The sequence below is a fragment of the Procambarus clarkii genome, chromosome 7, assembly GCF_040958095.1.
Source record: "Procambarus clarkii isolate CNS0578487 chromosome 7, FALCON_Pclarkii_2.0, whole genome shotgun sequence".
In the NCBI taxonomy this organism is placed as follows: Eukaryota; Metazoa; Arthropoda; class Malacostraca; order Decapoda; family Cambaridae; genus Procambarus; species Procambarus clarkii.
Window position 1 is genome coordinate 17,281,600 of NC_091156.1, and position 23,874 is coordinate 17,305,473.

The 23,874-nt window shown below is 43.0% G+C and overlaps 1 protein-coding gene across 1 annotated transcript in view; it reads right to left on the reverse strand.

The window, feature by feature from the left end:
- The window catches only part of LOC123761363 (tudor domain-containing protein 5), a 79,492-nt gene that overhangs the window by 25,785 nt on the left and 29,833 nt on the right, over positions 1-23,874 (reverse strand). Inside the window, exons 4-10 of the mRNA XM_045747348.2 lie at positions 17,903-18,065; positions 17,044-17,162; positions 14,896-15,060; positions 14,460-14,656; positions 10,206-10,353; positions 7,391-7,489; positions 2,412-2,531 (exon numbers count right to left, since the gene is read on the reverse strand). Of these exons, the coding sequence (XP_045603304.2) occupies positions 2,412-2,531; positions 7,391-7,489; positions 10,206-10,353; positions 14,460-14,656; positions 14,896-15,060; positions 17,044-17,162; positions 17,903-18,065 (1,011 nt within the window). The remainder of the gene's footprint in view (positions 1-2,411; positions 2,532-7,390; positions 7,490-10,205; positions 10,354-14,459; positions 14,657-14,895; positions 15,061-17,043; positions 17,163-17,902; positions 18,066-23,874) is intronic.

Sequence of the window (23,874 nt, forward strand, 5' to 3'; positions counted from 1 at the left end):
CGCGCATCATACACCAGTCAGATGTACACACGCCAGCAAGGAGCATGCAACAAATACGAGGCATATGTCGAGACAGGAAGGAGAGACGAAGGGAATACAAAATCAGGCGAAACTATAATCTAAAGAAAACAAGTAGTACGGAAGAGGACCAACGAGTCCGAAAAAGGACCAGAGGAAAGCCTCACCCGAAGTCAACAGACGTTCCCATAATAACGGAAGCATCGAAGAGTGTTGCGAACCCCCGAGAACTTGAGGAGCAAGCACAAAGTCACGGAGGCACATACAGGCCCAAAGATACCCCTGAACAAGGGACATGCAGGGAACCCGATACGAAGGGAACAGTAACGTGACATAACCGTGAAAAACTGAGGAAAAGGAGTGAAATCCTAGGAATGACGGAACCGACGCACCCAAAAGGACATGGAACCAAACCTGGGGAGGGGTAGACCCGAAAACAACATGAACGCAGAGGGGGAAGGAATAACCCCCCCTTCCCCCCGAGGAACTGCCAGCCCCATTCCGAGGGTACAAAAAAACCCGAAGCGGGGCCAAACGGGGCTAACGCCCCCAGGCAACCCCTCCCCAACCCCAGGAACCTCCACAGCAGGACCCGGAGCCGGGCCATCCCCGAGGCCCCGGTCTTACAAGAAAAAGCCGGGGCCGCCGTAAAACACTAAGGAAGGGAGCCCACTGGTCGTATGCTACAGCACAGCTAGAGGAACAGGCTCGAAGGCCTCCGCCACCACCCCGGAAGAGGAAAACCCCCGAGGCCGCCCAAGTCTCAACCCAACTAGACGCTGCCCCAACTCCGAAACTGGCCGACGGTCTGGAGCCGGAAGCAAAGGAAAGGAAGTATGCACAACCGAGGGGGAAGAACTAGGAGGAGCAGACGAAACCAAAGCCAGAGCGACTCCCAACCCCAAAGGACTCCAACAACCAAAACGGGACAGTCTTGGGGCATCCGGGGCTGCAATGAACCAAGTGCGTAGCAGCAACTTAAACCGAGCATGCAACGTGGCTGCTGCCTGCACCCACAGAACAGTATCAGAGGCCTGGGTGAACTGGAGTACGAACAGACAACAAACATCGCACGACTCTGGGTCAAGGAATCCCCGACACAACAGGCAGCATGGCGGAGGCAGAACCGGTGAGCGTCACCCTGAGACAAGAGGAAAGAGCAACCTTCAACCTCGTAGGACACGAGGGGGAACTCGGGTCACATCCATCGGCCCGCTTAGCCCCCACGGGGTTTCCCAGAGCCCTTAGCCTTGGTGTCACACTAAAGGAAGCCCAGGCAGGGTGCAGGGTACTGCGAACTGGCCCCCAAGTTTATCAAACAAACCTCTATAAGCTGAACCCCCGGGACGTGTCCACTCATGGGGGGTCTAGCAGAGATGCCACCAAAACAAAAGAACACACAGAACCCAACCAGCAAAGGGAAGAAAGGGAGACCCTCCCATCAGGCAGAAAAACAAAACAAAAGAAAAACCCCGCAAGAGGACAACATACCCGGGCGGAACAGAGCCGGCCGCTTTAACGTTAGAAGACTAGCTGTGCAGTACCCTGCGCAGCTAGTCTTCTAACCGTACCAGTGACGACAACTACCCCTACCCAGGGACACACCAGGGGAAGAAAACCCCAGCCGGCCCCAAGGGTGGAAAGTACCAACCGAGCAGTAAAAGGCACCACGGAGGCAGACCCCAAGGTGACTTGCGGAAGGTGGCCCCAAGCCCCAAGGGCAATACTTACTGGGCACCTAGGGAAGGTAGTCCTAGGAGCATGCAGCCCGAGTACCTCAGAATATTACTCCCAGCTCACACACCCCCTGGAGAGAGAGCCCACGCCACCAGACACTGGTCTGAGACAAAGAATTCTTGAGCCAGAGGCACTTGACTACACCAGACACCCATCGGCCAAGAACTGATAGTTGGATCCCTGGCGTGGAGGGTCTGGGGCTCCCCTCCCCCCTCCTGGGGAGAGGGATGTTGCGCAGACGGCAGCGAGGTGACGCGATGACGTCATCCTAGTTAGCTAATTTTGTTTGGGGAGTTCTGTCCACTCATTCGGCTTTTGGTAGCAATATTTTCACCAGAATAGGGGTTTGTTTTAGGGCGCCTACCTTTCTGGGTGCCTGTCCCTTTCGTTGGCAGACATAGACTGCTCCCAACAACACGGGGGGTTTCTGTAGGCCATTGCTCCTCGTGCCTCTCTGAGGGGTCCAGGTTCTGGCTCTGGTCCCCAGTAGGCCTAGAACTCCATAGATGTACTGTTGCCACGATCTAATACATGCACATCAGCCTAGTATAGCTCCGGGGAGCCAAAGGGGCTCACCACAGAAAGAATGGAAATTTACATAAATTACAGTACTGCACTGTATATATATATATGATACAAATTTATCAAAATCTTACCTTCAAGGAAACAATATGCCCTATGACTGCTTTGTTCTGCACCAACTCCAGAAACCTTTGTGAGGCTTCTCGGCCCCATGATTTTCTTCCATGTGAGGGAATCACATCACTTAAAACTGCCTGGGAAGTTTTAATAAGTATAATAAACAAACTATCAGTGGCTGCTCAAACCTTGCCAGAAATCACAATTTGGTTGCAAGAAAATACAATAGTATAATAAGTCCATAGGTTATACCACAGCTATACCACAGAAAATACAATAGTATAATAAGTCCATAGGTTATACCACAGCACATTTTATATTAAGGAATTACTACTGCCTTGGTGATAGGCAAAATAACCTCCCCCCCCCCCTGTCAAAATCAGAGCCTTATTACATGAGCTACATGTTCAGAGTTTCATCCAGGCTAGCCAACCCATGACTTATGATGAAAGTTTCATAACATGTGCAAATTTCTAGAAATTCATGTTACATTTAGCCTTCAAGTCTTATATTTAGAACCGAATGAACTATCTATTATTTTCCTTCTTTGCCAATATGTACATGTCAAATCTCAGCAATGTATTATTAAATTGATATCTTGAAACAAAACCTTTATGACCTACCAAATGCCATGCAAAATCTGAAGCCAAAACTATTTACTAATTGCACAACCTTTATTTTCTCACACACCAAGAGGGTAGGAAGAAATAAATTTGTTCCCAATAAAATTAACAGTATATATTGTACTAAAAAAACAGCATTGAATGAAATGAAACGTAAATTTCTGGGCGAGCCCCGGAGGCGCCCAGGAGCTATCGGGCTAATATGCAATACATTAGACCAGGGCAATAGTCAATGGAGTTCACAGCCTACCGGGGGTCCACAAGCCAGAACCTGAGCCCCTCATACACACACAGGGAGCAATAGTCCTGGAAAGCCCACTGTGGTTGGGCAAAGGTTTTCCTTATTTGCTATGGACCAGGGTTAGGCACCCAGAAAGGTAGGCACAACAAAACAGATCCCACATGGTAAGAAAATTGCAACCAAAAACTGAACAAAAAGGTAGCCCCTCGGCTACCCAACCTCAGTGTGGAGGCTAAGCATCAAAAATAATATAAAACTGCCAACCGGAGGGAGGGAGGGTGCAAGGAAGCCTCCAGGGCTCACCCAGAAAATGCCATTTCATTACATTCAACGCTGGTGTTCTGTGGAAAGCCTCACCAGCTCCCTGGAGCTACATAACCAAAGATAAGGAAAAGAGGGATTTACCAGGGAGGCGACCACCACACACTCCTCAACTCCAATCAACCTGCAACCCAAAGCCACACACACGAACGCCCAGAACCAGGAATGTTGACCAAATAACGAGCAGCCAGGATCCTGCTCAACCTCCAAAATTCTCATGCCCAAATATCAGCCCAAGACACGTTGCCAAATATGGCATCCAAAGCAGCAAACTGCCAAACATCATGGGCAAGAGGATAGAACTCAGGCTAGCTAGACTTAATAACTTTGCAGACAACCTGGGAGACCCCGAGCCCTGGAACAGGGAACAAGGGAAACCGGATCAACACAGAGCGTATCCCTGGTCACAGAAGCCGAGGTGCATAGGTAATGCCGAAGAGCCACCACCGGACACAACACATGATGCACCCCCGGCCTACCAACCAAGCATCAATGACCCAAGGACCCTACCGGAAAGCAGCTCTCTCATTCTTTGCCAGAAAAGAAGGCCACAACTAAACAAATTGATTACCAGGACCAAAAGAGCAGAAACCCCTGCACCGGAGAACATGAATCTCACCAACCCAACCCCCAGAGGCCAATGCCAACAGAAAGAGAGCCTTGGAATGTCTCGTCGCTGGAGGAGACAACCTGAAACGCCCACGAATCGTGGAACCAGGCGTGACCAGAGCGTGCCTCCCCCCTCCCCACAGGGCACCCACAAAATGGCTGACGCTCCTTATGAGAAGCCAGCTGACAAGCAGGGCGATCATTGCGTTGACCAGATGACGCCGGCTCCAAAGGAAGTGCCGGTTCAAAAACTGGCATCAACGGGCCACCCCAAACTGTGGAACCCCGAGCTCTGACACGACTCTTCCGAGAAGGCCGAGAACGGCCACCCCGGAGAACCAAGAAGTCCAACATAAGACGACACCTAGACAAAGTTGCCTACAGAAACTACATGACAGCAGTCTCTGCAAATAGCAACAGACAAAAAGGCAACAAAAACCGAAGAGCCAAGGCCCAAACAGATTCCAAGGAGAAGAACAGCCTACTGGCACACGAGGTGAGAAGCAAAGAACAGACACCCCGCCTCTCTGAGAATCGGTGCAAACAACTTCAACAGTGCAATCGACACCCTAGCCAAAGAGGCCAGCGCCGCAGAAGAAGGCCTGGCACCCAACACTCCCACACCCTCCTAAAGCAAGTCCAAGGACAGCTCGAGAAGGAAAAAGAAGAGCAAGACCGAAGCCAAATATCCACAGGCGCGCAAGTCCTCAGCAACCAAAGACGCCAAAAGGGTGGGAACCTGCACATGCAGCTGTACAAGACCAACATCCCAAGGAAGCACAGGGGTGAACAAGCACGCAGTAAGACGCTCGAGGTTGCCCCCCCCCCCAGGTAAACCTGCAGAACAGAAGAAGTTTCTCGGCATTCAAGTATAATTACCTAAGTGTAGTAACAGGATAAGAGCTACGCTCATGGTGTCCCGTCTCCAATGTGCAGGTCTGACAGAACCCAAGCCATGCCCTCAACGAAAAGAATGGGCAGTCTGCCAGCCAGGAAAACTCCAGAACCTCACCATGCACCCAATACAGGGAAGAAGAACCAAACTCAAACGAGGAAGGATCCATAACAGAGGAAGAATCTGGGTCTCGCAGGAGGTATGCAGCAAGTGCCTCCTGAATCTTCTCAGGTGACATCCAAGAAGCAGAAAATCTCCAGAAGAAAGGAGCCGAGGAACCCAAGGGATCCTGGAACCGAACCTGGGGAGGAGCCGAACCCAAATCATACTCACACAGGAAAGGGGGGCTAAGAAAACCCCTTACCCTTGCAACTACAAGCCCTGCAAAGAGAGCACTAACATCCAAGCGGTGTCAAAGGGGGCCCAAGCTCCCCCAGGTCAACTCCTCCCCAGCCCCGGGATCCACAAAGTTGGGACCCGGGACAGAGCAATTCTCCATACCCTCTACCCCTGAAGAAAAGGCTGAGTCCAGGGAAAAGGCAGAAAAGGGGAGCCTGCTGGTGGAGCCCAGAAGCCTCGGCAGGAGGAACTGGCTTAAATGCCTCCGTTCCCAACCCGAAAGGGGCAGCCCCCGAAGCTGCCAGTCTCGTTACCAACTAAACCCCACTCTGACTCTGAAACCCTCAGACGTTTGGGAGCCAGAAGCATGGAGGGGGGGAGGCAGGACGAACAACAGGAAGGACCAGAGAGCATGGACTGAACCAAAGTCGAAATGACTAATGTCCCCAATTCCGGGTCCTTATAACCAAAATGGGGCAGCCTTAGGGCATCCAGGTGGGCAACCAACCTAGCGCGTTGTAGCAACCTAAACCTAGCATGCAACGCAAATGTCGCCTGTACCTTAATCTCAATGTTATCAGAATGGGTAAATAGGAGAACAAGCAAAGAGCATTTTTTGCAAGACTCCGGGTCAAAAGTGTCGGTAACCCAACAGGAACCATGATGGTGGCAAAAATGGTGACTGTCACCCTGAGACAGTGGCACATAGCAACCTTCAAACTCACATGAGGCGAGCTGGAACTTGGAAGATGCATCCATAGGTCCACCGAGCCCCCTAACAGGGTTTTCCAGGCCTGGTAGGTAAACTGCTACGGAATGCCCAGGCAAGGTGTTGCTAACCAGTTAGACCCAAGCTAACACGGGAAAGATCAATACACTGAAACCTCTGCAACATGTACAATCACAGGAGCCTAGTGGATCACCACCAAAATATTATAAGTAGTCCTATAGCCACACCAGGCAGACAAAACAAAAAGTAAAAGAAAAACCCCACAAAAGTACAATATCCAGAGGAAACAGGAATCGGCCACTGCATAGGTAAACTGGCTGCACAACACCTTGATGCCCCAACCAGCAACAATACCACTTTCTATCCAAGGCCAAACAAGGGCCATAAAACCCCAGCTGGTCCCAAAGGCAGAGTAAATACCGAGCAGCAAAAACCCCTACAGAAATGGCGTCCCAAAAACACCAGGGAAGATAACCCTGACACCCAAAGGTAGTGCTCACAGGGCACTTGGGGAAGACTGCCCTAAGTGCATGCAGCCCTGGTTCACTTCAGGTACACCTGGCCACAACACCACAAACAGCAGAGGACACCACTAAGGTAAAACACTGCCAGGAAACCAAAGCCAGAGTTGACGACCACCCCGGAGTGCATTAGCCAACGAACTGAGGTTGGGTAGCAGGCTCAGAGTCCAGGGGGTGGAGGGGGAAGGTGAGGGTTGGGGCTGTGCATACACAATGGCATTATGTGACATTTACTTGTTTCTTTGGGAATTGGTTTTCAGTTGCAATTTTCTTACCATGTGTGGTCTGTTTTGTTATGCCTACCTTCCTGGTGGGGTTAGGCACCTTCCTGGGTGCCAAACCCCAGTCAATTGCAGATAAGAAAAATCCCAACCACAGAGAGGTTTTCCAGGGCCATTGCTCCCTGCACCTCTCTGAGAGGGCCAGGTTCTGGCTCATGGTCCCTGGTAGGCTGAACTCCATTGACTATTGCCCTGGTCTAATGTATTGCATATTAGCCCGATAGCTCCAGGAAGCTGGAGGGGCTCCCCACAGAAAAGGGAGCCATATATATTAATGAAAACGAGAAATCTCAAAATGAAAATATTTAGTTCACTAACGCTGATGGTCATCATACAAATTTGGGTACTAAATCAACACTGTGCTATACTGTCAAAGTACCCTACAGTACATTGGACAGACAAGTTCATAAATTAATATAATAAAAAAATCTCTCACCTTCATAGCCTGGGCTGGGAGTGTGAAGAATTTCTTGTGAACTAAACGCAGACATGAATAGTCACACTGACAAACAGTACCATAGTCCACAAAGAACAGCTGAAATGTAACAACTGAAAAATTACATTCACCATTTATAAATGCTAACATGTATATTTATGTACATCATTGTATTGAACTTAATATCTCTATAAATTGACTATTTTCAATATCCAGCACTTATATTTATACCAACAATAATTTACAGCTGGGTTACCATGCATAAACATTCCATCTTTTCCAGAGAATCCACTCCTACTTTAGTTCTCATACTTATAACCTCAAATGAATAACCCAATTCTTGACTAAATAAGGGTCCATACCTGGAGCATACCTGGAGAGAGTTTTGGGAGTTCTTCGACTCCCCAAACCCGCCTGAGGCCAGGCTCAATTTGTGATATTTTGGTCCAACAGGCTGTTGCTTGGAGTAGCCCACAGGCTCTCATATCCACTAGAGCCTGGTTAATCCAGCACTTCTTGCAAGAACTTGTCCAAGTGCCTCTTGAATACATCCACCTTCATTCCGGCAATATTTCTAATGCTACCTGGTAGGGTGTTGAACAGCCGTGGACCTCTGATGTTCAGTGTTCACTGATTGTGCCTATGGCACGTCTATTCCTCACTGGTTCTATTCTGCATTTCCTTCCATACCTTTTGCTCCAGTATGTTGTTATTCTACTGTGCAAGTTTGGGACCAGGCCCTCCAGTATTTTACATGTACTGTATACGTGTGTCCATGTATGCATATCCATGGTCTAGTACCGACCTAAACAACACTTTCATTTCATATGAATCAACTGGGTTATTTGTTTTTAGCCATGTTATTCTGACTATTCTATGCATTTTAATTACTCTATAGCTCCTAATTATTGTACCTTTCTATCACCAAAAACAATTTATTTTGTTTTCCCTCCTCTTGTCATATATTACTCTGCAGGTAAAAGAAAGGGACTTAGGACTTATGATTCATCACTCACTGAAAGTTGCTCAGCAAGTAGGGGCTGTAGGGAAAAACTAACCTTTGACCTTAAGTAATAGAAAGTGGTTATTCCACAGAAACATCTATTTTTATTACTCATAAGGTAATAAACCCATGGAATTGCCAACTCACAGAAGCTGTTAACGCCAAGACAGTACTGTTCTCCAGTTAAAAATTCAGCAAGAAATTTGTTTCAGAAATAATGGCGAGACCATTGATAAGCTACCAGCTTATCAATGGAGGCAGAGTTAGATGCAATAGCCACTAGCATACAGCTAACAATAATTATTCCCCATCAGCAAACCTCACAATGAGAAGCCCAAGTAACACAGCAATAAAGCAATGAATGGTCCCTACAGAACAATCATTCAAGGGATAGCCACCACCACTTAGGTGAAAGTATAGAGCTGAAGGCAAACCCAGTCAGAGTTGCATTCAAATACTTACCAGGTTAGTGAATGAGATGGGAAGGTGGCCAATACCCTGAGTGACCTGGGGACAGATTCACGAAGCATTTACGCAAGTACTTACGAACGTGTACAGCTTTCCTCAATCTTTGATGGCTTTGGTTACATTTATTACAGTTTACAAGCATGAAAACTTCTCAATCAACTGTTGTTATTGTTATAAAGAGGCTCTTTGTGCTTCGGAGCTCATTAACTGTTTAATAATTGTAAACAAAGCCGCCAAAGATTGAGAACAGATGGTCAGGTTCATAAGTGCTTGCGTAACTGCTTCGCAAATCAGGACCCTGGGCTGCCATCTGGTGGCAGTTGGACACATCACAGTTAGGGTATCCTCCCACTACTCCCTAGTTTATTCAAATTTTACTATTTTCATATTTTGTCCTATACTTTTCTAGTGGGATTTCTCAGTTTTAGGTTCGGCTCTGATTCCTAGACGCCCCTCGCCTGTGAGTCTCTGGTCCTGACTCCCAGTAGGTCAGTATGGATACCAGCGGCCCAGTTAATTACCTTAGCCTTGATAGTTAAGTTCTCGAGTTCATGGAAATACTGAAGGGGCTGCCTCAGAAAAATAAATTTAGGAAAACAAATGCTGAATGTTCAAATGTTTGTAAACTTATACATAATGAGTTATGCCACACAATCAGCAATGCGTATACTGTACCAATTTCTTTGAAACAATACTCATGATCATTCAATTTCCCAATATTTTTGACAGAATCCATAGATGTAGCCCAATAAATAAATTGGCTAACAAAACAAAAATGTATAAAGATTTTATGCACCAGTGAATGGTGCCCTCTGAGGTGCAACGTTTAGGCACCAGCCTGTGATATAAGGGTGGACCACTCTATATCTATCTATAACTTTTATAAATAAATAAATAAATAAATAAAATAAATAAAATAAATAAAATAAATAAAATAAATAAAATAAATAAAATAAATAAAATAAATAAAATAAATAAAATAAAATAAATAAAATAAATAAATAAATAAATAAATAAATAAATAAATAAATAAAAACTCCCATGGGATATTTGCAACCAAGATTAGTATTCCTTCATATTATGAAATGAGAAATTTTGGTGCAGCTTTGTTTATTCATTTTCAAAATTTATCAAGGTCTTTTTCCTGACTGATACAATGGTCATAAGAGCTGCCACCAGGTAGTTACATGACCTAATAAGTCTACCAAAATGAATCTTTCTTGCATCAAGAAGTTTTACAATTTTTAAGCTGATTTATGAAGACATCCGAGGCATGTTGTATACTCACTGAAGATGACTGTAGAAATTTATTAAATAGGCTAAATCATATTGATGATAAAATACCTTAACAGTTCGAAGGTCTTCCAGTGACACAATAAATGCCCTATAGAAATTCATGTCTTCCTCGTGAAGAGCAATGACCGGAGCACGAATGGTCACCTTTTCCTCTGGAATAACATAGCGTTCTCCAAGGCGACTGCTGTAGAACTCGCTGTGGAATATAAAATGCACAAGTGTAATTTTATCATTAAAACTGAGAAACAAACTATAGCACCATGCTTCTATTTCAAACCAGATCTGGTCTGATCAAATGAGGGAAGTATTCAGTCTCCTATCTTAGTAAAACTCACCTTGCTAATACTATTACTCATCATCTTCCAATCCTCCTCCTCTTCTCCCTATTTTTCTTTAACAGACTGTTATTGATTTAGATAACCAAGCTTGCTCACTTTCACTACCTTAGTTTTCTCACACTTGTTTTAGCTAGCATAGTTTACTAACTCTCAATAATAAGACTAGAGTTCTACAAGCAGGATTTTCCATTGAATTAGAGCTAAAAATTCAGCTGAAAAAACTTCATGTACAGTATAATGGGATGACGTGACAAATTGTCAACGCCCTATCACCATCAAGGCCACTATAGATGGAGGCCTTTATGTAAATTCAGGTAAATAAAATTGGTAAGCGTGTTTTTAAGGACCAAAGGCTGGCTGGCAAGTAAGTAATTATCAAAAGAAGGCACCAAACTGGGAAGGCTATGTAGCACCATCAAATGTGCGGAATAATCAGAGTGCTAAATATCACAAAGGATGCCAATACGAGAACAGAAATGCATAAGGCGAACGATATCAAAAGTATCCTATTCACCAAGAATTCTATCGAAAACAAGCGACTATGAGGGACAGTCGGAAAACAAGACTCGCGCTCATCCTGGAAGTCAGGACATTCAACAAGGATATGCCATGCCAAGGATATACCATGAGAGGGACAATGCAATTAGGACAATAAGGAGCATGGTGGTGCTTCATTAAGTGACCTTGAGTTAAGCGTGGATGGCCAATACGCAACCTCGCCAGAGCCGTTTCCCATCGCCGGTTACGATGGTAGGAGGACGGCCATGAGGACACACTACTCTTAACTACTGCTGTGCCAAACAACAAATTTCATTTTGAGAGTTGTGCGTTTTTTTTTTTTTACTTAGGCTATATTTTAATGTTTTTTAATGTTTTCATCACTATTTGTGTTTTGAAATTAAAATAGTTGAGTTTGGAAACATTTTGACATTAACTTTACCTGAACATTTATAAAAACAACAAAAATTATGTCCTTAACAATTGCACTATGAAGATTTTGCCACAAACAGGTGTGCAGTGCAGGGGTTAAACAGCCCACGGATGCATGGGGTTCACATCACTTTCCTCAGGGTTCTTGTAAACAGATGTCATTTTTTTTTTAAATCGTGGGACAACATTCCCAGGTGCGAGATCCTCAGTACTGAGCGATCCACCAAGGCTAGCACACGCAGCACAAGCTCACAGCATTGTTGTTAAGCTTGTGACCACAGCATCGCCTAAAAAATGCCAAAAATATATGTACTGTAACTGGTATTATTTAGTGATGATAGTGTTACAGAAGATCCCTGACTGATATAAATGACCAGAATTCTGATAATAGCAGGATTGTTGTGATAATTTGTGCTGTCCTGAGGAAGAAGTAATGTTGAGGGTGGGAGAACTGTAGCATAGTTTACCAAATCTGTGTGGCCACCTGCTGCTCTTTGCACTTACTATACAAGCTTAGTGGTTCGCTATGGTGAACAAAACATGCAGATACTTATACATAACGTCTGTATATAGTGAATAAAAGGAAAAACAGTATGGTGGGAGGAGAATGTGTGCAAGTCAGGTGAGATGGAGGGAGTGGCGGGCTGTCTGGTGTGTAATTACCTAAGTGTAATTACCTAAGTGTAGTTACAGGATGAGAGCTACGCTCGTGGTGTCCCGTCTTCCCAGCACTCTTTGTCATACTGTATAACGCTTTGAAACTACTGACGGTCTTGGCCTCCACCACCTTCTCACTTAACTTGTTCCAACCGTCTACCACTCTATTTGCGAAGGATAAAACTCTTGTTGTGAGATAAGATAACGTTAAGCCAGTGGAATTGTGTAGCACTTGCAAGGAATAAAAAAAGGGTGCAGAAGTTTGTAACGAGACTCGTCCCAGAGCTGCGAGGAATAAGGTACAAAGACAGACTGAAGGAACTAAACCTGACGACCAGTGTGGTGGCCACTCCTTGCTGCCTTTTGACTCAGCATACCAACTTAGTGGTTCGTTATGGTGAACAAAAATGTACAGATAGATACTTATATATAATGTGTATATATAGTGTAATAACACCAAAAGGAGTATTGGAAGAAGCCATTTTGTTGAGGGAGGTTATCTATCTTGAGGTTATCTTGAGATTCAAATTCAAATATTTATTCAGGTAAAGTACATACATACAAGGTGAGATACTAAACGTTGATGGATTTATAGATAGAGCTAGTACATACAATGCTTAAAGCCACTATTATGCAAAGTGTTTCAGGCAGGAAAAACACTTAAGACTAAAACTTAATACTAATTGAGATTAAAGTATAAATTGTGTTGAGAAAATAAAAAAAGGAGGGGGAACATGGCAGAAAAATAGTAAAAATACAATTTGGTCAACAAACAGCATTGTGCTGTTTGCAGAGTTTGTCTTTTGTTTTTCCAGGCAGGGGTCTGCCTGGTGTGGCAGTAGGACCTCTTGTAGAATTTTGGTGGCCCTCCACTAGGTCCCGGTGCTTGCACACGTCGCAGAGATTCAGCTTTTAGTTGTTTGCTTGGTAGCGCTGGGATAACCGGTTAGCAGTACCTCGCCTGGGCTTCCCTTAGCAGTCAGCCTAAGGGCCCTGGAAACCCCCAATGGTGCTCAATGGTCCAATGCAGGAGACCTTGGGGAGGGCTGGGGTATGCATGCTGTGCAGCTCAAAGTGATAAGCACAAGACAAAGTTCAAGAAGGTTCAAAAGTATATTTACCTGAATTTACCCGAGGGTCACTAATACTAGAGCCCTTAACGAGGACAGGAAACTGGCGGCTTATCAAAGGTCCCCCCCTCCCCCCCATTTGCCCGGATGATCTTTTCTATCTGTATTTTAAAACCCAGCAGAGTTTTGGCATTTACTATTCAGGTGGTTCAGATATTTACAGATAGAATATGTCTCCAAATTTACTACAGGTATTTGGAGTTCACTAGTATGTGCCACCTGACTCCCAGAAGTACGAGGCAAGAGTTCCGAGGAAAAATTGCATGAATTGAACCTCACTTCACTGGAAGGGAAAATAATAGGGTGGATAAAAACTATTTTGTCTTTAAGAGATTATTTTGCACAGGTGGTACTCACACAAGGGGACACAGGTGGAAACTGAGTACCAAAATGAGCCACACACACATTAGAAAAAATTTTGTCAATGTCACGATAGTTAACAAATTGAATGCACTTGGAAGTGATGTTGTGGAGGTAGATTCTATACACAGTTTCAAATTTAAATATGAGAGAGTCCAATAGGCTCAGGAATCTGCAAGTCAGTTGATTAACAGTTAAGAAGCAGGACTGAAGAGCCAAAGCTTGCAAACACAATCAAATGAGAAAACAACTGTGTTATAACCATATTTACATAAATTGTATAAAAACAGAGCAATAATAATTCAACATGCAGTACTGTATGATGATAACTCGTACAACAAATGCGCAGTTAGACAAACTAACACATTCTAGTTTCATGAAATTCTGATGGTTTGTTTTCATTGTTTGAGGGAAGTTACTTTGGTACTTTTGGGGCTGAAGTATAGTTTTTAACCATCCAGAAGTCTGTTTTGGTTCACCAAACTTTCTGAGTGCTTCCCTGGTGGTGGCAATCATGATTAACTTTAAATGTAAAGTATTCATAGGTAATCTCTCTCTGCGCCTCTGAGGAGGCCAGGCTCTAGCTCGTGGTCCCAGTAGTCAACTCTGCGACTGATGGCACCTAGTGGTATGGCACTGATCAGTGTATGATAGCTTCAGGGAAGCCAACAGAATTCATCCAGAAAGGTACCCCTACTAGGGATACTTACTTGATTATATAGCGTATAACAATGAGAGAAAATTCCTATCCATATTTAAGTCTTCCTGTACCAGTGTATTCCAAATCCTAGAGAAGATTATAGACTTGCTATATCACACAATATAGCTAAACAAATGATTGACTGAAAGCAATAAAATCAAAACACCAGAGCTCCTGTTCAACTTACAACATGCAGTCCATGAGAGAATTCAAGGCCTGTGATGTATTTCTCCCTTTGTGAATAACCCAAAAACGGCTTGGCGAGTACACTTCTCCAACCACCAAATCCACCATCTGTCCAACTAATAAGAGAGACTTCTCTTCTAATGTTTTATACGAGTCATGAACACCTGCAACATGCATGGGGCAAGACAATGGTTCACCCTGGAATTAGAGAACAACTGTAAACAATTACACAAATGTCCGCATTGTATAAACATAGAGGTAGTCAATTAGCCTACAAACATTAATAACTGTTCATAGTACTTTATTACATCATAAACACACTGTACATTAACATAAAAATTTGCTCAAAATGCAATGTATAATGCATATTGCATCAGTGGAATGCTAGTGTATTAAATTAACATACAGGCACTTGTGAAAAGTTAAATAATAACTACCTGGTTTGAAATGTGTGGAAAAATGGAAGTATTAGCCAGTATAATGATCTTTCCATCCCAATAACGAATGCTGATCACTTCTGGATGACACTTTAAAAGGGCTTCAAGAGTTTTATAACCATAGGTTTCAGGATTCAAGTCATCTAGTGTAGCTCCATAAAATCCCTAAACAGAAAAAAATATTTTAGTACTATACAATCAAACTTCAAAATCAATAAATTTCCAACTGGCAAAAGGAATTCAATTACAGTAATTTACATTTGTAAATTACGGAGCATTAAACTTTTTATGCAAGCAATTTAATTCAAAATGTAAATTTTGAATGTGTTAATACTCCTAGTTTCAGTATCATGCAGAACAACTGTGGAAGCATTATGACCATGTACTTTTCTGTGGGGAAGCCCAGTCACCTCCCTGAAGCTATCATACTGATAACGTGCCATACTACTTTGAGTCATCAGTTACGGAGGTCTTTTTGCCTACCGAGGACCACGAGCCAGAACTTGGCCCCCCCTAAGAGAGGCATGGGAACAATAGCTCAAATCAAAATCAAAATAGTTTATTCAGGTAAAAGTACATACATAGAAGATAAGTTAAAAATGATGTTGGATTTATAGATAGAGCTAGTACAAACAATACCTAAAGCCCCATTCATTCTTTATATTTAAAGTCTATCATCTCTGCCATCATCCATGAAAGACACCCAGAAAGGCAGGTATTTTAAAACAAACCATTGCATGGTTTAACACATGCCCACAAAAATGTCAAAAAGAGCTCCCCCCCAAAAGAAAACATCCAAAACTTCATTAAACCAGATTCACACTAGTTAGTTCCACCCACCCCTCCTTGTTTGGGGGGGGGGGGAGGACAGGTGGGAGCTGGCCCAGCTGACATCAGTTCTAGTATGATGTAAAACCACCGACCAGAGGGAGGAAGGATGTCAGGGAGCTGCCTTCGGGCTAACTTAAAGTTATGGTGCATGTCCATGACTGGTAGACTGGACCACTAGTGGTAGAACAATCCACCCACCAACACTTCAACAGAACTGGTTGGTCAGGGAAATTGGCTGTGGGTTGGGGTTAGGCCACCTGATGGTGAATATTGGTACCTACAAGGGATTCACTAATTTGAGTGAATCCCTTGTCTCAAGTGAATCCTTAGCAGAGTTCACTGGAGAGTTATTTCAGCCCGTCCTCGCATACAAAGATCCAAAGATCCAAACTCATTATTAATCCAGCCACCATACCACCCGTTTATGAATGAAGAGCGGTTTACACACAACTCACAACTGATGACGTCCGAACACTTCCAGAACAAGTGCTTCACTCATGTCCTCTGTTCAAACCACAATTCTATAAATGCTTCACCCAAGTACTTCAAATATAAATAATCACCAACAGAACCTAAACATCTAACCTAACCTATGCCTACCTATACAGTATATAGAATTTTTACGTATACAGTATTAATATTAATTTATATATGAGAACAAACCAATGTTTAATACACAGTATGTTAAAATCGATGAATGCATCTGGGAAGGACGGCCGTTGCTTTAAACAGCCTAGTGTGAGAACAGGTCGGTTATTTAGTGGGTTCCGAGGCTTCCATTCCTATGAACCTTGCAGTAGTCTGCAAAGCTTCACTGACTTTCTAGAAGCTTTCCCAATGGGGTGGCAGAATGTCACTCACATTCTGCATGAGGGAGCCAGGTTCTGGCTCCAGTCCCAGGTAGTCCAAATAGAACTCCGAATGACTGATGTGACCTAGTAGTAGTAATTTCAGCAAAATGTCTTCAGGGAAAAACTACCAAGGGACTCCTCCAAAAATGCAACATGAGCTGAATGTTATGAAATACTTTTTCTGTTTTGGCCTCAGTTGCTCCAGGAGCTAATTACTGATACACACATGCCCCACACTCAATTTAAAAACTTACAAAACCTGAAAGTTTTTAAACTGTCAAATCACAAATTACTACATATGGAAGACTACTAAATCTTCCTCTGACACACAAAACTGACATTTGTGGATTGTAAAAATATCATTTGTATATTTTAAATTTGTACTTAAAAGTTACTGTACTTGCGAGATATTATTTGATCTAAAATTTTATGCACTAAAGACAAAGAAGAGACTACTAAAGCTTACCCTATAAGCTCCTATAAGCTCATCTGTAGAAAGACCATCGGGAAACTCCTCCAACAGCTTCTTTAATCGTTCAATGCACTCTTGGTCTAATTTTCGACGAATTCCATTAACTGGGGAGACTACAAACAAAATACAATTTTTTAGAACAATATGGATATTAAAGAAATTGAGAAATAAAAAGATGCCAATCAAATGTATAATATGTAAATAATACCTTTAATAAAGCTATTGTATAAATGAACTTATCATATATCAGCAGAAAGTATAATTAAGAAAATGGGATGTCCCTAGAAGTTTCCTGCGAGCCAAATAAATTTTTTTAAATATTAAAATCTAAAGTTTATCGTTATGCACAGTTAAATCAGAGATTATGAGACTAATAAATAAAACAAACTTATTTATAAACAATTTCATTTATAACAAATACAGAGAAACAGATTACAATATGTGGATACAAAGTAGGTACAGTACAGTTATTGTATTGGCCCATATGAGGTGCCTCATATGGGCCAATAGGGCTTCTGCAGTTGCCTTCATTTTTATGTTCTTATGATGTGACTTTTAGTATAACTTCAGAGCGCCACTGGGTGCTCCCCCAAAAAACTGTAGTTTCTAAATATCAATTAAAATGTTAATCAAACAATTAAAATATGTTAACTTACTTCTCATTTATTTTTTAGTATTACCCCATTAAACTTACAAATAAAAATCCTGATAATCTTTACATTATGCTTGAACCGTATTAATGGCTTCATATAATGTGCATTTCATACCCATGAATTCTCCCCTGTATCATGTATTAAATCTATGTACATTTTTATAATTATCATTACTAAAAATTTCCAATGATATTCCTTACCTTCTTTACTCTCAGAATCCATAAAAACCTTGTAATTAGAATCACACACAAAGTGTTTGTCTCCTTGCCGGATTACACGGAAAATTTCAGCAAAACTTGATAGAAGGTCTGGGATCGAATTAAACCCCAACTCATTCAAATTCAACTTCCTACCAGCTTTAATCTGCAAAGAATAAGAACCAACATATGACACTGTTGTAATGAGCTGTTGCTCACTAGTCAAAATTAAAGCAAATGATTGAATTTAACAAGTGTCTGAATTATTGCTTTTATCTGTTAAACAATTTAATAATTAACATACAACTTTTAATTAAGAGACCTGGTGGGGGGAGATATAATTACCTAATTGTAATTACCTACTAATAACAGAGCACATAGCTGCTCTGTTATGTTGGTATGTGCATATTGCACTCTTGTAGTTTATGTCACTTTTTTACCATTCTCTATGCAAGTGCTATTTAAAATGTTTTAATGACATGAATTTCTACAATTTAATAATAATAATAATAATAATTATAACAATAACAACAATAGTAATAAACAGAGAAATCACATTATTGTGATATATCAACGAACAAATCCACAGGAGCAGTGACGAGGGTTCGAACCTAAGCGCTGGGTGTTCCCAAGAATGCTCTAGTCAACTGCAATTCTTTTGACCACGTCATGGCGCAGTCGACTAGTGTGCGTCTGGGAATACGCAGCGCATAGGTTCAAACCCTCATTATGGCTCGTGTGGATTTGTTCAATAATAGTAATAACAATACACAGAGAAATCACAGTAACAGGATATGAATCAATGAGAAAATCCGCAAGATGATGAGGATTCGAACCTATGCACTGGGTATTCCCAGGCACATGCTATCACAGCCTCACTTAGCCAGTAACCGGGATCTTCACTTCTTACACAGTATATGGGGGGCCTTAGTGCCTCTTCTTAGTAGATCCCACCCAGAGTCATTGGTAAGCTATCAAGAACTGGCAATAATAATTATTCGTGAAAGGAAAAAGGGGTAAACAATACAAAACTGTACCTTCACCAAGTGTACTTCTTAAATATATATATCTACATATGTACATAACATCACTGAAGTGTCACTTTCACACAAGGACACTAATACAATAAATTCTGCAATCATCTTTTCCCTGCAAGTCCATTTGATCTTCTGTTATACATCACTCAAGTTCTATGGTCCTCACACCAGCGAGTTCACCTTATTTGGTATAACATAGGCCAGTTCTACACAGTATCGTCACGGTGTCCAAAACACCACTTCTACTCTCCAGCAACACGCTGGCCGAACTCCATACAGGCTTACAACAAGCCTTAACAGACAGCCAGAACTACTTCCATCTCTTAACTCAATCTGGCCATCCCAGGGTACATCAGTCCACTCAACAATACTTTGCTAAGTATCTCCAGACAACTCACTGTCTACACCAACTCAGCCACTTGTTCCTGCTGGAACACATCTTGAGTTCATGACTGCCCTGGGTGAACTGATTCCTGTTGGCCAAGATACTCTCTACATTACTTTTGTGGACAAATATGTGAATAGTAAGACAAACTACATTGGGATCAAATACGATTACAAACTTCCACCGGGTAATAGAAAATGTGGGTCGGGGGGAGGGGGTGCGCTCAACAGATGGCACTGTCATTGTCACACCTTCCTCAACAGATGGCACTGTCATTGTCACAACTTCCTCAACAGATGGCATTGTCATAACTCCCTCAACAGATGGCATTGTCATTGTCATACCACCTTCAACAGATGGGATTGTCAATGTCACACCTCCGCTCAACAGATGGCGTTGATATCGTCATACTCGCTCTTAACGACTAGGCCACAACATGATCAAAAGAATTGCAACCTGGGGTTCTGCTGATATCGTGGGCCATGACTAGGCCATGTCATGATCAAGTAATTTGCAACGTGCATCAGGCAATACCAAGAGCATATGTTCGAATCCTTGTCACTGCTCTTGTGGATTTTCTCAGTAATAATAACAATAATACAGAAAAAACACACTAACGCGAAGTATCAATGAGAAAATCCACAGGAGCCATGAAAAGGATTTGAACCTTTGCACTGGGTATTCCTAGGCACACTCCCCAGACAAGTAGGCCACGACATTTTAAAAGGATTGCAAGCTGGGGTTCTAGGGTTCTACTGAACACACGAGGGTTCCCAAGGCTTCCACATGACAGTCAGAGTGCATGGGGGATTTGTGTGAAGCCCTGGTTAGAAGGAGCAGGAGAAGGGACAGGAGGATGAGCATGAGCAGGGGCAGCAGCATCAGGGGCAGCAGCAGCAGGAGGAGCATCAGGGGCAGCAGAAGGAGCAGGAGCATCAGGATCAGCAGCATCAGGAACAGCATCAGAAGCAGGAGCAGCAGGAGCTGCAGGAGCAGCAAGAGCAGCAGGAGCAGCAGCAGCAACAGAAACAGGAGCAGAAACAGGAGCAGCAGCAGAAACAGGAGCAGCAGCAGCAACAGGAGCAGCAGCAGCAAAAGGAGCAGGAGCAGGAGCAGCAGCAAGCAAGCAAGCAAGCAAAGCAGGAAAACAAGCAAATTATTATAAGTATATTACCTATGTCCTCATGCTTTCAATTAAAACGTCAGCCTGACATTATATCCATAAGTCAATCACTTAAAACCAATGCTGGGAACATTAATGAAATTCCATCTATGATATATAAGAGTGCTGCCCCTGCTGTTGCACTACCCATAGTTCTGCTATTCAACATATCTCTTGAGTCATACTTTTCCTGATCTCCTTAAAAAAGCAAGAGTGATGCCAGTTCATAAAAGAGGTGAGACAGCTGACAAACAATTACAAACCAATATTAAATCTACCAATCCTTTCAAAAATATTTGAACAAATTATTTACAGCACTATTCCTACTTTATAAAACTCGACATACCAAGTCCCTGCCAGATTGGCTTCTGTTCAAAAGAGTACCAATGATGCAATTATTAGTCTGCTTGACAATCTACAGAGCCCTTGACAAAAATGAGTTGCCAATTGGCCTCTTCACTGACCTGCAAAAGGCTTTTGATACTGTAAACCATATATACCTTTTACTTAAACTTCACCACTATGGTATTCAAGGCCTTGCTCTGGACTACAGTTTTTTCTTTCTTATCTCAGTGACAGATACCAATATGTAGTCATCAATAGCATAACCTTCCCCACTTTACCATTGATAGTAGGAGTGCCAAAGAACAGCATCTTGGGACCTCGCCTATTACTTGTATACATCAATGATTTGTTAAATGTTTCTAGCATTCTTAAACCTATACTATTTGCTGATGATCCTACCTTTGTCTATTCTGACCCCAACCCCCCACACACTAAATAAGCACTAATGATGCACTTATTAGTATGATTAACTTGATACATGCAGCTCTTGATAAAAATCAGTTCCCTGTTGGGTTATTTGTTGACCAACGTAAGGCTTTTGACACTGTCAACCACCAAAACCTCCTCCTTAAATTACATCATTATGGAGTCAGAGGTCACTCCCTCCAATATCTTCAGTCTTACCTTACTGACAGGTTCCAGTATGTTTGTGAATAATTCCATTTCTCCCACCCTACCCATCAACACTGGTGTTCCTCAGGGCAGCATACTTGGCCCTACCCTCTTTCTCATATACATTATGACCTTCCACATGCCTCTCAACACCTCAAACCAATTCTATTTGCTAATGACACAACCTTCATTTTCTCCAGTCCTGGCCCTCTTTCTCTAAATATCAGTGAATACTGAACTAAATAAAGTCCATCTTTGGCTAACTGCTAACAAACTCACCCTTAACATTGACAAAACTTAATATATTTTGTTTGGTAATAAATCCTCAAATCAAATTAATCTAAGAATAAACAATATTTAAATTAGTAATAAAGTAGCCCTCGGTACCCTTACTCAAATCTCTGAATATGTTAGATATTAGGTCACTGCACATCCTCTCATGTGTACTCTATATATTTAACACTCTGAATTGTTATGTCAATCCTGACCTTAAAAGCTTCTTAGAAGGTTGTAACAGACCCCATGGGCACCACCCCAGAAACAAATACCTTTTTAATATTCCAAGAGTACGACTTAATCAAACTAGAAATGCTCTACAAATCAAGGGACCCAGAATGTGTAATGACCTTCCCAATCATGTTAAAGACTGTACCTCTCTCAACCAGTTTAAGATCAAAACAAAGTACTACCTAATTAAAACTCCATGTAACCTACCTTACCCCTAAATGTCAACCCATGTCTTGTTACTTTAAACAATGTCTTACTATTTTAAACAATGTCTTACTATTTTTAAACAATGCTATTTATTGACCAAATTGTATATTTGCTATTTTCTGCCATGTTCCCCCCCTTTTTTACTTTTTATTTTTTCAACACTATGTATACTTAATGTCAATTAGTATTAAGTTTTAGTCCAAGTGTTCCCCCCCCCCCACACCTTGCCCAAAAAGCTACGCGTACTAGTGGCTTTAGGTATTGTATGTACTGTACTAGCTTTTTCTTTCAATCCAACATTATGTTTGTAACTCATCCGAAATGTATGTACCTGTCCTAAATAAAGAATCTGAATCTGAAGTAGATGGCAAATTCTTTAGTGTTCTCATCGATAACAAGCTGAATTTCCAGGGACACATTCTAAATATATAAAAAAAACAGTGTTGAATGTAATGAAACGCCATTTTCTGGGTGAGACCCGGAGGCTCCCTAGCAACCCTCCCTTCCCCTGGTCAGAGGTTGCAATCCCCAACACACATCCCCAGTATCAAAACTGCAGCAAAATGTCTTCCTCATAACATCCTGACACAGTGTAACATTTACCTCTACCACATAGTGAACATGGCGAAGGTGGGGCCCCTTGATTGACTCAAGCATGAGTTGGACATGCATATGAGTGGGACCAGATGAGTATAATAGGAGCTGCCTCGTATGGGCCAATAGGCCTTCACCTTTGGTGCTATGTTCTGACATTCGTATCCAAAAACCACGAACCAGCGCCTGGATGAAAAAGACGCCAAACCACATAAACTCACCTGCAGAACGTAGGCACGAACGTGTCACGACACAACGTAGCCGAGAAGATACCGGGAGCACCGCCAGAGGAAGAAGGCCAGAGCCGCACCTGCAGGAGAAGAGTAGGGTAGAGGCGAATTAGGCGCCCCAAACACATACGAAGGGAGCCAGCGTCCTCCCCATAGTGGCAACCCAGAACACCCCCAGCATCTATGGGGCACAGACTGGAGAGACGAGAGGAGTGAAAGAGGCGAAGCACTCGAGAGAAAAAGGACGCGGAAAACCAGCACCTGTGTACACCGTCCAGAACAAAAACTTCCACAGCATATGCGCAGGACGCATGACGTCCGAAGCGCATAACCCCGCCCAGCAGGGAGGGTGCCAACAAAGAGTATTGCAAAACATGAGCAGTGCCTAGACAGAGCACAAGGAGAAGATATAAGACAAAAAAATGAGACAGTATCAAAAACCAAGAAGAAGCACGGAAGAGGACCAACGAGTTCAAAAAAGGACTGGAGGTAAGCCTCACTGGAAGACGACAGACGTTCCAACAATGCGGAAAGTAGCAAAGACCCTTCCGAACCCCCGAGATCTCACAGAAGCAAACAAAATCACGAAGGCTCATAAAGGCACAGTTGCATCCGAGACCAAAAGTCATGCAGAACCCCGATAATAGGGGAACATGACCCCGACATGGGGGAAAAGTCCTGTCTCGGAAAAAAAACCACCTATAGGACGGAACCGAAGGGACAAGAATCCGAACCCGGGGAGGGGCCGATACCCAACAACTCGTTCGCAGAGGGGGAAAGGAAAACCCCACTCCCCGTAACCACAAGCCCCGCTTAGAGGGTAGAAAACCCCAGCAGGGTCCAACAGGGCCCGAGGCCCCCGAGGCAGCCTCTCCCCAACCCCGGGAACCCACACA